Source organism: Dermacentor andersoni, chromosome 2 (assembly GCF_023375885.2).
Source record: "Dermacentor andersoni chromosome 2, qqDerAnde1_hic_scaffold, whole genome shotgun sequence".
In the NCBI taxonomy this organism is placed as follows: Eukaryota; Metazoa; Arthropoda; class Arachnida; order Ixodida; family Ixodidae; genus Dermacentor; species Dermacentor andersoni.
In genome coordinates this window covers 100,145,522-100,161,826 of record NC_092815.1, presented here as the reverse complement: position 1 = coordinate 100,161,826, position 16,305 = coordinate 100,145,522, and the positions used below count along the sequence as shown (strand labels likewise).

Genomic DNA, 16,305 nt, shown 5'->3' with positions numbered 1-16,305 from the left:
TGCATGCTGTATTAACACAGATCTAAGTAAAAACATTTTGTGTGCGTAACATGGAGCTCGCATACGTCTCCGCACACGTGGCCCGTTGCAGAATTGCTCAGAAGAAAGGGAAGGTGATGTGTCCTGTACAAAGCCGTCAGGTTAATTACTTTTGTAAGATCTCACCTGGTCGCCCTGCTTATGAACGAACGAACGAACGAACGAACGAACGAACGAACGAACGAACGAACGAACGAACGAACGAACGAACGAACGAACGAACGAACGAACGAACGAACGAACGAACGAACGAACGAACGAACGAACGAACGAACGAACGAACGAACGAACGAACGAACGAACGAACGAACGAACGAACGAACGAACGAACGAACGAACGAACGAACGAACGAACGAACGAACGAACGAACGAACGAACGAACGAACGAACGAACGAACGAACGAACGAACGAACGAACGAACGAACGAACGAACGAACGAACGAACGAACGAACGAACGAACGAACGAACGAACGAACGAACGAACGAACGAACGAACGAACGAACGAACGAACGAACGAACGAACGAACGAACGAACGAACGAACGAACGAACGAACGAACGAACGAACGAACGAACGAACGAACGAACGAACGAACGAACGAACGAACGAACGAACGAACGAACGAACGAACGAACGAACGAACGAACGAACGAACGAACGAACGAACGAACGAACGAACGAACGAACGAACGAACGAACGAACGAACGAACGAACGAACGAACGAACGAACGAACGAACGAACGAACGAACGAACGAACGAACGAACGAACGAACGAACGAACGAACGAACGAACGAACGAACGAACGAACGAACGAACGAACGAACGAACGAACGAACGAACGAACGAACGAACGAACGAACGAACGAACGAACGAACGAACGAACGAACGAACGAACGAACGAACGAACGAACGAACGAACGAACGAACGAACGAACGAACGAACGAACGAACGAACGAACGAACGAACGAACGAACGAACGAACGAACGAACGAACGAACGAACGAACGAACGAACGAACGAACGAACGAACGAACGAACGAACGAACGAACGAACGAACGAACGAACGAACGAACGAACGAACGAACGAACGAACGAACGAACGAACGAACGAACGAACGAACGAACGAACGAACGAACGAACGAACGAACGAACGAACGAACGAACGAACGAACGAACGAACGAACGAACGAACGAACGAACGAACGAACGAACGAACGAACGAACGAACGAACGAACGAACGAACGAACGAACGAACGAACGAACGAACGAACGAACGAACGAACGAACGAACGAACGAACGAACGAACGAACGAACGAACGAACGAACGAACGAACGAACGAACGAACGAACGAACGAACGAACGAACGAACGAACGAACGAACGAACGAACGAACGAACGAACGAACGAACGAACGAACGAACGAACGAACGAACGAACGAACGAACGAACGAACGAACGAACGAACGAACGAACGAACGAACGAACGAACGAACGAACGAACGAACGAACGAACGAACGAACGAACGAACGAACGAACGAACGAACGAACGAACGAACGAACGAACGAACGAACGAACGAACGAACGAACGAACGAACGAACGAACGAACGAACGAACGAACGAACGAACGAACGAACGAACGAACGAACGAACGAACGAACGAACGAACGAACGAACGAACGAACGAACGAACGAACGAACGAACGAACGAACGAACGAACGAACGAACGAACGAACGAACGAACGAACGAACGAACGAACGAACGAACGAACGAACGAACGAACGAACGAACGAACGAACGAACGAACGAACGAACGAACGAACGAACGAACGAACGAACGAACGAACGAACGAACGAACGAACGAACGAACGAACGAACGAACGAACGAACGAACGAACGAACGAACGAACGAACGAACGAACGAACGAACGAACGAACGAACGAACGAACGAACGAACGAACGAACGAACGAACGAACGAACGAACGAACGAACGAACGAACGAACGAACGAACGAACGAACGAACGAACGAACGAACGAACGAACGAACGAACGAACGAACGAACGAACGAACGAACGAACGAACGAACGAACGAACGAACGAACGAACGAACGAACGAACGAACGAACGAACGAACGAACGAACGAACGAACGAACGAACGAACGAACGAACGAACGAACGAACGAACGAACGAACGAACGAACGAACGAACGAACGAACGAACGAACGAACGAACGAACGAACGAACGAACGAACGAACGAACGAACGAACGAACGAACGAACGAACGAACGAACGAACGAACGAACGAACGAACGAACGAACGAACGAACGAACGAACGAACGAACGAACGAACGAACGAACGAACGAACGAACGAACGAACGAACGAACGAACGAACGAACGAACGAACGAACGAACGAACGAACGAACGAACGAACGAACGAACGAACGAACGAACGAACGAACGAACGAACGAACGAACGAACGAACGAACGAACGAACGAACGAACGAACGAACGAACGAACGAACGAACGAACGAACGAACGAACGAACGAACGAACGAACGAACGAACGAACGAACGAACGAACGAACGAACGAACGAACGAACGAACGAACGAACGAACGAACGAACGAACGAACGAACGAACGAACGAACGAACGAACGAACGAACGAACGAACGAACGAACGAACGAACGAACGAACGAACGAACGAACGAACGAACGAACGAACGAACGAACGAACGAACGAACGAAGCTTTATTCGACAATTTAAACGGAGCGAGTGGGACAGCAGGCGAAAAGCTATAGTGTTGTAGTTTGAGTGTGCCTGTAACGCTGTTTGTGACATCTGTCAATCGAGCACATCCTACAGAGCATGAGATGGTCAGTGACACGGTTGTAACAGTGGTGCCACGCTTCTCTGACTGCAACCGCAGAAGCTAGCTCGGTGCGTGTCCTAGGATTTAGCTGCTTTTGTATCCCAACTTTAACCACTTTGACACATGTGCATACAGGTTGAAGGCCCTATTAGATACGCTGACATTCTGTTGGAATGAGTCGCCAGCCTGAAAATTAATACCACCTGTTTTTGTGTGTAAAACTTACCGGGGATATAAGCGCCGCAGCTGCATGTGCGTAGCAGATCTTTGCCATTTCGGGGTGAGCGTGCTAAATTTAAGTGGTGAAAGAAGTGTCGGCTGTGGTCCTGGCAAAGCTGCGCACGCCGCAACTCTCCATTTTTTGTGGGCTGTGGAAGAAGTCTTTAGTGTCGGAAACTCGACGGCAAGATCGCGCACTGTGTGCCTGTCGACGTCATCAGTGGTCGCCGGGCCCAAGTTGTGAGCAGTGCGTCTTTCTTTAGTGATAAGCCATCTGTGAAAGCCAGCTTAAATGTGTTTCGCAGAAGTTTAGAGTTCAAATTGCAACACTAAGCTGAACGTACCAATTGCCCACATTCTTTTATTTTTTTCTTTCGCTCATTCTTTTATTTTCCGTTAAACGGGCGAAGGATGATTTGTAAAGACTGAGAACTGCGCAGGAGATAGGCGAGAACGAAGGAAGTGGATGCTTAGTCTGGAACGATAGACAGCTGAGATAGTTGGTAAGGATTCATTATGCAAAAGAGAAGTGAAGCGTTCAGACAGGACCACAAGAGTATATATATATATATAATTATGGTCTTTTACGTGCGAAAACCACTTTCTGATTATGAGGCACGCCGTAGTGGAGGACTCCGGAAATTTCAATCACCTGGGGTTCTTTAACGTGCACCTAAATCTAAGTACACGGGTGTTTTCGCATTTCGCCCCCATCGAAATGCGGCCGCCCTGGCCGGGATTCGATCCCGCGACCTCGTGCTCAGCAGCCGAACACCATAGCCACTGAGCAACCACGGCGGGTGACACAAGAGTAGAGAAGTGGCGTTCGTGTTGTCCACTTCCCTACTCTTGTGTCCTGTCTAAACGCCTGACTTCTTTTTTGCATAATGAGGCCTTAGTCTGTCACCTTAACTTAGGCTGTCCATTATCGTGTTGTCGCATTTTCCATTCGAGTCAGTCTCTTAATTCCCTTCAGCTACAACTCCTATTTTGATCCTGTTTCGCTGCTGTACATTCCATGCCATTTTGGCATCCTATAGTTTCATGACAAAAAGAAATAACATTGACAAGACTGTCAAAGAGAGCGTCAGCTGCTTCTAAATGCAACGGAAAGCCGTGGAGCGGAATTTTTTACAAATTTGACTAAGGACGACGGAAGGACAAGTGCAGCCCACACTGGGGAAAAGAGTTGCGTGATACGCAGTGACGCCTCCACTGGACCCTGTGGGGTCTTAGGGTCTCACAGGAGTACCGACCACCGCGGGTTCGAGCTTAGCGAGCCACAGGGCCGCGTCAGCCGTCAGCCTCTAGCGCCGCTGCGCGCGAGCTCAGGCCACAAGGGGCTACCGAGCGACGCACGCAAGAACACAGTATTGCCCTAAGTTGACGGAAACCGTTTATTGTCTCCAACAGCACCCAACACTGCACAAACGCCCGGTCCCGGGACGGCGGGGAACCAAAGGGGTCCCGCACCAAGGCGAAAAATACAGTTAGGGGCGCCTGTAGCACGTCGCTGCGAGAGCACAGGCTCAAGCTGGGACGTGCCGGTAGGAAAAGTCCCGGCGGCTATGCTACTTGCTCTCGCGATAACCGATGGGCCAACTCGCGAGAGCTCGGGCAATCTCCTTCGGCTTGGGCCTCCGATGAGTGCGGCTCGGCGTGGTGCGACCTCGCGCGAGCACTAGGCACCCGATCTTCGGCTTAGCGTCGGGATAGGAACAACACGAGGTACGCGCTCCCCGCACGGGCAAAGGCACCGTGCGTGAGCTCAGTCCTAGTCACAAAGGTGTCGGCGGACGAGAGGAACCGTTGTCAGATGGGAAGAGGACTTGGCACCTTTGAAGGCGCCGTGTCCATGAGCTTTCGTGTACTCATCAACCAAGCATCATTCGATACATTGACCCCGGTTCCCCCCCTCTACCCGGGTTGACTGGGCGGGGGGCTTTGGTGGAAGCATGTATGTACCGGGCGCAGTCCCAAGGAGCAAGAGCGTCGCTACCGTCACGTCAGTAGCCACCAGGGGCCGCTCCGTGACGTCACTGGCTCCGCCCTCACCGCGAACCACCGCGAGTGGAGCGCCACCGCCAAAACTGGTTCGGAGCAAGGACGATGTGGCTTTTAAGGATTGCGAACTAGGGTGAAATGCGCCCGCGCAATGGCGCGTCGAATTCCCCAAATCCCCACAACCCACAACGACCACGGGACACATGAAATTACATCTCCGGGATCGGCCCAGTTTACTCGATGAGAAGCCAACAGAACAGATGCGCCAAACCCTGGGGAATTCCTTTATTGAAGCAAAACTTTAATTTTTAATTCGCCCGCGTGGACGGCGCGACCGAAGCTACCTTGCGATGACGGTGCAAACTTCACCACGCGCACACTCTTAAGCAAAATTACACACTTCTGCCACACAACAATAATCGCCATCTGCTTCATCCGCATTTCCTTTCTTTAACCTGGCGAGCCTGGTACTTTCCAGCAATGAACGACATGTGCGTTATCAGCATGACATAGCATTCCCGACAGGAAAGTAGTTGGCACGGCGGTTTCAAGAAAGGAAACGCAAGCAAGGCAGATGACGATTATGGTTGTGCACGTGGCAGAGATACACCCCAAAGGGTGTAACTTTGCCTAAGAGTGTGTGCGACAAGACTAGCCGTAAACTGCAATATTTTAGCTTCATTTTTATTTTTCATTTTCTCCCTTTCAAAGGTATGAACCAGAACAGATGCGAAATTATCTCACTAGAGGGGGATCGCGCAATGCGGCCAAACCGGATGTGCGCGCCTGTCAATGGTGATGACTGGACGGCGCGCACTATATCTTCACTTATGCTTGGGCCACGCGCTCCGCTATTCAAGTGTCATTTTACGCTGATAGTACATGTGCGGTATTCCTTGCGGACAGATACATATATGTGTACTAGCTCCAGGCGACAGCAAAAACGTCACTCCTCCCGCTGCGCACCCTGAGATGGGTGGTTATGTTGAATTAAAATGGCAATCATGTTCTGTACCATTCATGCAGTGCCAGCAATTGGCCCTACACGAGCCATTTACGCTGCTAAGTTGTCGTCCATACTGCGCAGCATGGCAGCCTCCTTCCGGGCCTCTCCTAACACGCTGAAGAACATTGCCCGTGTCTCCGCACTTCCCGCGTAAGTAAATCATTATCTTTTTTTTTCCCTGAGCTCTGTTGATTTGCAACTGACGAGAATTTGGTTGTTTTGTGCCTACGACTTGTGTTCATTTAACCATCATTGAAGCTGCCAAAGGTACCGTGAATTTCCGGAACTTAAGGCATTTTCTTTCCAGCTTGAGATCGACTTTGAAAAGGCACGTTCATCACTATCGAATTTCGAATCATTAAAGTGTGACGCGATGGCGTGAAAATATATGTTCATAGCTGACCCTGGTTCATGCCACGTCTGCATGCACACAGGGCGAAATGTGCGAGTTGGCTTGAATAATGTACCCTACACCCTTCCCGCGTGTTAGCAGTTTCGGGATTCCATCCTAAAATGATTGCGACTTGTGGAACACATTGACCGTGATGAAAACGATTGTTACACTGTGGTAATTCTCCTTCAAGAAATGAAATGCAGTAATTATAGGGAGCCTGATTTGAGAAGTATTCCGTCCTGCCGGCAAAGGAAACTGAAGAAATGGGCAGGTTAGTTCGATGCGGAGATCCCAGGTGTCCCCACTCTCCAATTCCGCCTCTGTAAAATATATATATTTCTGGTACGGCTGAAATCTTTTTAAATCGAAGACGATGACTGTAAACTGTTCGAAGAGAGCAGCTTCAGCGCAATATATTTTACAGCGCACAGTCTGCGTTAGCGAAAGAAATAGTGAAAAACTTGTACGGCTATAGTTCAGTATATAGAGTACGCAAGGCATCGAAAAAAAATATGAACAGTGATAGGCTAATAAACATTGTAGAAAGGGTGTGAAAGATACAGCTGGTATGGTTCTACATCAAAAGTCATTGTTGAACATGCCTTTCTCGGACAGTCATGAATCAGGCGTACATCAAAACACCTGACCGCTGCAGATAAGCATTTGTAAATAAATAAGCTCGCTATCCGACAGGTGTCAAGTGCGTGTCATGGATTCGCTGTAAATAAGTTCGACACTGAAAGTTGTAGGCTGGTATCAAGCCGGATTTGTGGAGCGCTTCACGTGTACTGTGTGTCGTTATCGCACACACACCCATAAAGAGAATTTAAAGGGAGGCTTAAGGCTTAGCTCTATGGCAAAAGGGCAAAAAACAACGTCAACGCCGACGTCAACGCTCTTTTCGCAGTGCCAGCAAATCCTCAAATTTGACCTAGACCTAAGGCAGACGATATCGAACCACTGTTAAGTGCCAAAGCTGCCCATGGGCAGTTGCAAAAGTGTGCTAACACGCTCTAGAAAAAGTGTAATGCACGCCAGCCATGTTTCAGCCTCGGTTATACCTTAACGTGTCCAGCTTCTTCTGAATGACTTTCTGCAAGTGTTTAGTTTGAAATCCTAGCAGCCGTAGTGAAAACCGATTTTCGCCCAGCTTTCTATTTTCTTTTCCAATTTGGCAGCATTAATTTTATTATTACGGTCCCAGTTGAAGTCCTCAACTGCTACCTTAGCGCGGCCCTGTAGGCCTGTATAATGCAGCAATTCTATTCGAATGTTACTCCTTTTGACACTTCGTGATGGTCTCTAGCGACGCCCCGCTCACGTTATTGCCATTATCGGCAGGCCGTGAATGGTGGACGATCAGAAATGATCATAACCGATTGAAATGAATCCCAAGATTTTACCGGTCGTGGTTTTTTAGAGGCCGGTGACTCTGTAGCCCGCAAAGGCGTAATGATGGAACGCTTGCGCACCTAAGGCATTGGTCAAATGCTTATCAAAGTTGCTTTATTGTAGTCTGCGCCATAGTGATATGGCTGCTAGGTTGTGTAGGAAAACGGGACCTTCAATGTTGTTCCTCTTGCCAACGCAGAGCCATAATTTTTTTTTCTTGATGCCGTTGTTTACTCGAAAGGCCACTATAGTGATTTAGGCACACTGTAAAACATGCCGCTTTGTTTTACTGGACTTCCACCGGCACTCCGACTGCCAACTATTTCTCGTAAAAATCTACGAAAGTTAGTATTTTCATTCCACAGCACTGCAATAAGACGCTATCATAATTACTGCACAACCATCTAAAATATACAGACATCTGAAATTTCAGGCTACAATATGGTAAAATTTCCGCTCTTTGAGAGCAAACCCAATGAAAGAGCATAATGTGTATGTAATGCACCTTCATCGATACAACACAGGCAGCTGATTCCGCGAAGAAGGCACCGAGCTCTTCGTTGATGAACAATGTTACGCTGAACTCTTGGTTAAGCTACAGTGAGAAAGCTAGTTTATTTCTCATCAATAATGTGAAATTTGGATTTCCGATAAGACGAACGAAATTACAAGTTCCTTTAAGGTGCAAAGATTTCCTTAGTATAGGTACTTCATCGCAATTCCATTAACTCGATCATAAGTGTTCAAGAGCCTAAAAAACTGCATTCCTGGACTTCGTTTCTGTGAATGCGAAAAATATTACACGTTGATGTAGCAAAATCCTCGATTTCGCGAAAGCAGGACGCACAAGTGTAAGATATTTTTCTAGAACTGCATTTGTTAGCGAAATGACGAGCATATTGCCCAGCTCTGGCGGCTGAAATTGGCGAGTTCGCATGATTTTTTCCTACGTGACATTAACGAGAAGTGCAAGAAATCAGGGATGCAGGCACCGAGGGCTGTGCGGTACATAAAGCACAGGAACGGCAGTGAACGCACGTGGTGCCACAGTTCAACGGAATTTAAAAAAAAAAGCAAACGTAACGCAAGGCCATTTTGGCTGCTCTACGCAAAAATAACACATCACGACAATCAGAAAACATTTCCATCACTGCCAACCCTGTCTCGAGGTACGCGACACTGACGCTCAGTACGGCATCACGCAGGTTGGACTACAAAATATCGTTCCTAGCTTCACTAGCGCCAAGGTTTTTTAAGCAAACGCAACTTTAATAATGTTATGCTCAAAGAGTACTCATCCAACCGAAGCTGCTTGGCAGACGTAGAAGAAACAATACTAGGTTCCCCTGCAACCCCCCCTCCCCCTCCTGCACCCCCATTCAAGAGGGGAAAAAATAGACACCTCTTGCCGCCACCGCTTGGACGTTCGCTCACTTGTCCACCCGAAAACGCTTTCTGCACCATCTGCTTCAGTGGGGCCCAGGCTTGTCGCGCCAGGCGGCGGTAAAGCAGTGCATGCGCGTCCTGCGGCATTGCGCTGTCGCTCATTTGCTGCGTCCTTTCGATCTTCCTCCCTCTTCAAACAGTGCGCACGCGCCTAGCACAATATAACGGAATTTCGCCGTTTTCTCAATGTGCAGAAATAGTGCCGTAATTTTTGCAAGAAGAAATGCGGGAAAAGAACAGGCGCTTTCTTGCAGTGCAGCCTAAATGCCAGTATGTCACGAATGATAACACTACCAGCTTTGTGTTAATACCTCTTCTGCGTCGCGAGTTTTGCATGTTTTGATATAGCCGACTAACCTGAGGTATAAAGCACTACTGATTTTTCATGCTCATATAATTGTGTTAAAATGTGTTGTTGTATGTATTGTCATATAAGGGGTTAAAACGATGACAATATGGAGATAGTGCGGTCTGTTGCGTTTTGGCCATCACGATTGTTTTGAGGCAACAGCACAACAAGTGCAGCGTACCCATTTGTAAATGTAGATGCAGATCCCTGAAAATACTGGAAGGCACTCACCCTGGGGCATTGGCCAAGGTACGGGTATACGTGAAAGTCGAGTATTACATAAGAGGACAAAATATTATGACAGCTAGATTAGAATCGAAAGATAGAGATTGGAGCGAAAGATCTTACGAAAACGAAAACTTAGATGAGAACGATGAACCGTAAAAAAAGATCTAACTCAATTTGGTTGAAACAAAAGGAAGATTAAATTCTTGAATTTTAGTTTAAATCTCATTGATCCTTAAAGAAAATCTTGGATGGCAGCGCCAATCTCTCCGTCGCCATGCCCAACAGTACAGGCACCCAAGGATAGTAAATATTCAACACCTATATCTAATCTAAGAAGGCAATTGGTTTTTCTAAGGTTCGTTATCTTAAGCTGATATATCGCCGACAAGAAATTTAAAGAATGTTTTATGGTCTCATCTTCCCTGCACATAGGACAAATTGGTGAGGGGGCCAGACCACCACTATGCAAATAAAAATTTAATGAGGGTATGCGACAGCCTAGCCTACTAATAGCTACTTCAATGCTCTTTTGACATGGATTGCTTGTCGAGGGATGCAATGAGGGTCTAAAATGAAATGAACTTGATATAGATGGTACAGGTAATTCTCGCAGCATCATTTGCCACCTAAACATTGCAGCTATGAAAAAAGCTGACGCAGGGAGGATTCGAATGATTGGCCAGCGGTTTCGCCAATGAATCTGCTGTTTCAATTATGACGAGGCCCGTACGACCAGGTACCTAGACCAAATATATATATTAGTGCTTACGCACTAATAATTTAAACACTCACAAAATGTGAGAGTCATTGCGTGCTTTGAGCGAAGTACACAAAAGCAATTAATCCGTTACAATGACCGGATAATGTATTGATAGGTTTAATTTACAAAAAGCCAGAACTAGCACTAAAATTTCTTCAAGAAAGATGGGCACAAAGTCTGAGAGCCGGAGGGAAAATGACCAATCGTGCAAAGGACTGAATATATCAATACGACACTCTACTTTGTTCTACGAGGCATCAGTCGCTATAACCACATTTGTGTATGATTTCATTAAATAATCCTGTAATAACAACTGGATAACGGTAAGCGCAATTCCCAGACGGCACAGAAGATAGACACACAAGAACAGGACGAGTTAGTGCTTGTCCTGTTCTTGTGTGTCTATCTTCTATCGCGTCTTGAAATTGCGCTTGCCATTATTCAGTTGTTAAGCATGAACCAATTAGTCCAGCAACAAATTTTGTTAATCCTGTAATGTAGCAATTCACATTCGGTAAGACAGCTGGGTGTTTCGCATTACCTAGAAAAATGTTGTCAAATTGTATGTGAAGAGCATTTTCCCCCGCAGCAAATGGGATTCATATCCCTGGTTCTAAGGTTCGACGGATCGAAAATATTTTGAATAAAATTAACCTCAGGCGTATGGAATTGAGGCCAATGTACACCAAAACACATCCTAGGCTGAGGAATAAACACTGTTTGGCTACGTGTGATTGGTGATCCGTATTCACTTTAATATGTTTGTACGGCAGGTGCTCGAAGCCGGCATACAAGAGAATGAATCCTTACTTCTGGATACCAAATAGCTTTCGCTACATATTTACCCAGCCCTAAACACGGACTTAATCACTGCTTTTCAAGAAAAACAAGGGGGCGAAGCTTATATGCAGACGCGCGAGCGCGAGAGTATAACAAACGCTCAAGTTTCTTATACTCTCGTCGAGAAGCAACATTTTTCGCAGATAAGTTGTGATAGAAGCATGTTAACCGTACAACAAAACAGGTGGAAGGGAAATTCCTCAAGGCTCGCATTCAGTGCTCGGTATGCTTTAAGAATATTCAAACGAGACCATCTTTAACGTTCTGGAAAGCCATTAACCTTTCCAGTTATGTCTTCAATGGCCGGGCATCGGTGCAATAACTTGAGTATTTGGTAATCCAGTCTTACTTCTGAACTACATCTCTGAAAGAAAAGACAATTAAAAGGAAACAAATATACTAGGCATGGGACTGGCAGGAGGCTCACCAACGGTCTTGTATTTGTTCACGGGCATAAAATTTGCAGCGACGAAAAAGCACAAATACCGGTCTTTAGCGTTGAATGCTGAGTAGCTGTCCTTCGACTGTCTACGCCAGCAAAATAAACTGCATTCTTTCACATTGCGACATCGGCTCGCGGAGCAGCAGGATAACTCAGGCGAACTTCTAACTGAAACAGGCATCGTGGCGTTTGTCAAGGTTAGCATTTTCGCCGCTAACTTGCGCCGCGCCAACCCGTGGCATGCTGCGCATCGACGCCAGGTACCTCACGCGATATTCTGGGAAGTCCACAACAGGCCAGCAGCTAAACGCTGATTCACGATGATGACGACGATGATGACGACGATGATGACGACGATGATGACGACGATGATGACGACGATGATGACGACGATGATGACGACGATGATGACGACGATGATGATGATGATGATGAAAACGTTCTGTGTTGGCCTTGAAGATCTGTATGTTCTTATAACAGTGTTTCTTTGTCGATGCGACGAGGCAGCAATTTCGCCACTTTTGTACGTGGCGATACTTGGCGTTACTTCATGCCAGCCGCTAGATTTGACGCGTTCCTTTCGCTGCTGTGCCGCCAACCGCACCTGCCACGTACGCCACGGCGGGAGACCGGCAGCCCGAAGGCCGCCCACAACGCTGCTTTTTAATTTGTTTTTACTTTTGGCCTTCTCATTAATAAAAGCTTTTCACCACCACCACCTCGTTTCTCGTCTGCTTTAGCCTTCGTCGCATGCGCTTGCGCTGTGCCGTCGATTGTAGCATATAAATGCGCATAAATCTTTGTTGTTTGCTTCAGATTACGCCGCAGACACTCACGGGCGGCCGTTCGCTTGCCACGATCACCTTGGTTAAAGGTCTCGCTCAACAGCTGCTAAATGAATTTGGATGAATTTACGGTGCAAGCTGATAACATATTCAATTTGGCAAGCTATTATTTCACGCGAAGCTCTCAATATATCCACCCCACAGCATGTTCACGCGATTAGTTGCAAACAAACCATCGCGGATATCTATCCTTTTGCTAGATCTTGCGCAAATGCAATGATTACTTGGAAAAAATTATGAATGGTTAAAGTCGTAGAAACCGCATTTAAACGAGAAAATAAACGAGCTTGAAAAAGTCCTATGATCGAAAAAAAAGAACATTCATCTGCATCACGCTTTGCAGCTATCTTCTGGGAAACACAAAAACAGCTCTTAGGAACATTAATGAATGCGAAATTTTTGTAGTTTCTTCTTGCGTTGCCAAATCGCACTCTCACTCGACAGCAAAACAGCTCTTGACCTCACTAATGCACCATCGAATAAGCTTAACAACCTAAAAACATCAGATGCGCGACGAAAACAACCTTTGAGTTATAAAAAACACAGCAAAAGGAACATGCGCAAGATTAAAACTCAAATCACGACTGAAACGAGGCAGCGTACCGCTTCAATAGCCTGGCATGACAACCGCTTAATGTATGTGAGTATACCAAATGAAATCGGTCGGTTTAAGTTTGGAACATTTATCAAACAACCGAGCAGTGCACTGCGTTGTTTTGCAATCAGATTGTCACGCAACCTCGTTCTTGTCTTTTCGTGTGCTATGCGGTCCCCTTCGGCCACCCAAGAGCCGGTTCTTAGGCTGGCTGTTAATATCCAATTTTGACGTTACGGGGTGCGCTGTATCTGCGCTAGCAGCCTGGAGAAGTGGAGAAGGGGAGTAGCACTAGGGAATGCTTCATGTGGAGAGGGTGAGCAGAAGAGGCATGTAGCTCAGCGGGGTGCTGCGCGTGAAGAGGTCGAGTGGCTTTGTGGCATACCTGAGGGAACAGAACAAACGCATTGCCGAGTGCCAGAGTCGGCTCTCCTATATACGCTACTCCGTGCGCTAAACTTCGATTGTCAGCAACATAATCAAGAAAGCACTGAATCCCTTCGTAATCCAGAAGTGATGCACGGACTGACGAGGCACTGAAGTCAAATCTGGAACCTTGCAGGTGAGACTAAGAAACCTAGCGTTGTGATTTCATTGCATTCTTGCAGTGCTGCTGGAATTTGTGTGAATTTTTCTTTTCTATTTTCGATCACGCGACCGTAGTTTGCAACCTGAGCAAGGGCGATGAGGAGGACAGCAACTTTGTCATGAAATTTTCAGCAAGAAGTATATGCATCGAAATGCGGGCTCTTAAAAAAAGCACGCGGTAAGCTGTTTAAGCGACAGGTGCGACGAGGTGAATGCCATAGTTAGCAGCGTGGAGGCGTTCAGAGCTGAATAAAAGATCTCGTCCCACAGTATCACAAACTGGAAAGGGAGCACGATATATTTTCATCCGTAATAAAACGATGTCTGCCTACAGTATTCCATACTGTCACTCTCACGATGTATACGTATATTTCCCGTGAGAATAAAACAGCAGTGGAGGGAGAGAATGAATGCAAAATGGATAAACAAATAAAACGCGCCATATAGGAGGTATAAATGGAAAAGTGTACACATTAGGACATTTATCGACCCCAATAATGCTCTAGATTTGGCTAACCATGGTACTTTTTTATAGAATAATACCGTAAGGAATCGATGGAGTCATACAAAGTTTTCAAACGCGATAACATCGTTTCCGTGTGCCGTGCGCTGTGTGTGCGAGGAAAAGCGTGCGAGGGTGAGCCGACGATGGTGGCTCGATTTCTCGCGTAAGGGAGGAACTGCACCGTTTTACATCGTACACAAGGCACTGTGTGGAAGGGGAGGGGGGCGTTCTACACCGGCCGCAGCTGTGCCGGGCGTGATCGAGCGCGGCTGATAGCTGTGTGTGCATTGTGTGCTTGCCGCTTAGTTGGCGCTGAAGCGAGAGGCAGCACGAAGGGCAATTCGCTCACTGCTGCTGCCGCGCTTCCTCAGGCCAGCGTTCTGAAAGCGAGTGTCCGCAGTCATCGAGTAAGATGTGTTCATGTTTGCTTGTGCGCACGTGACACCACGCTTCACAGTGTTAATTTAGTTAGTATGCGCATGATTACAAGTTTATACGGTCGATAGAACTACTATCCTTACTCCGTATAGCGGCCTAACAATTTGCTATTTTGATCAATGCTTCGTCTTTCGGGCGAAACTGCAACTTTTTGTCGAAGCGGAGAAATGTGTTTGAACTTAAAATAGGTTATTTCAGAAATACACTGCCTCACCTCGACGGCACTACTTCCGATTCTGGCGCCTACTACGCGCCAACCGTAGCGTTACCGTCTACAGCAATTCTACCTAAGCCGAATGCGGTTGTCCTCAGTGAGCCCATTTGAGCCGCAGGGCGCTCAGCCCTGCAGCGGACTCGTCGTGGCACCCCGCTGCGGCCGCGGTATCTACGCCACAGAACACCTGTACAAACTTAGAGAAGGGAAACTGTACCTTCCACAGTGCAACAGAAATAAGAGTAGCGGTGGCGTTGTGAACTAAAGTATGCGACCGAGAGATGGCGCTGGCAAAATCAAAACTTTTATGATCATCATTACTTAATGAGCAATATGGCCGCTACGGTAGCGCCTGGTGGGGTTTGCTGCGCTGCTCATTCGCTGGTTTTGTGCGTTTTGCTACCGCTTTCGGAGCACTGTTCGTGTGTACAAATGCTTTAAAATGACTACAGATACCTTTATTATATCGCCAGGTGACCGAGAGGCCTCAAGTGGCAAAAAACATGTCAGACAAATAAGCTTACATTGTTTCTTGTCAATCGTGATTGAAGGAGTACATGCCCACAATTTTCGTACAGGCCAGGTGGAGCTATAGTGCTGTCAATCACTGAGTTTACAACATACAGAAACACAGATAGCAATCTATTTAACGGAATTGAAAGCTGAAATCGAGCGAAGTTTTCTCATTGTGTTTGGCGTGCCGCTAAAGCAACGACAACGATATTGTCCTCGGCCGCACTCGTACTTGTGTTGCGTACAGTGCTGTTTGACGTGTTTCATACTATACGTATGTTGTCTGCATTCGACGATTTCAGCTAGATTAAAAAAAAGAAACATAAGAAGTCCTCGGCAAAGATGTACTGTCAGTAAGGTAAGCTGGAGCTGCAATGTCACATTATTTTCATAACACATTGGTGATAGGCACGAAGTGTAGAGGGATAAAAACACTATACTAAATTTTAGATCACATATTGTGTGTTTTGGATGTTTATGCTGCACATTTAGTGTTCAGGCGCAGCAGTAAAGGCTTTGACACAAGTTGCGTACTCCTAGAAAGGCGAGGAACGTTACGGAGACGACAGCGCGTACAAGGTCCTC

The 16,305-nt window shown here is 46.9% G+C and overlaps 1 protein-coding gene across 1 annotated transcript in view; it reads left to right on the top strand.

Annotated features, from left to right (window-relative positions):
• Positions 1 to 6,014: 6,014 nt before the first annotated feature.
• LOC126541547 (ornithine decarboxylase-like) overlaps positions 6,015 to 16,305 on the top strand; it is an 83,483-nt gene continuing 73,192 nt past the window's right edge. Inside the window, exon 1 of the mRNA XM_050188352.3 lies at positions 6,015 to 6,321. Coding sequence (XP_050044309.2) covers positions 6,161 to 6,321 — 161 coding nt within the window. The 5' untranslated portion in view covers positions 6,015 to 6,160. The remainder of the gene's footprint in view (positions 6,322 to 16,305) is intronic.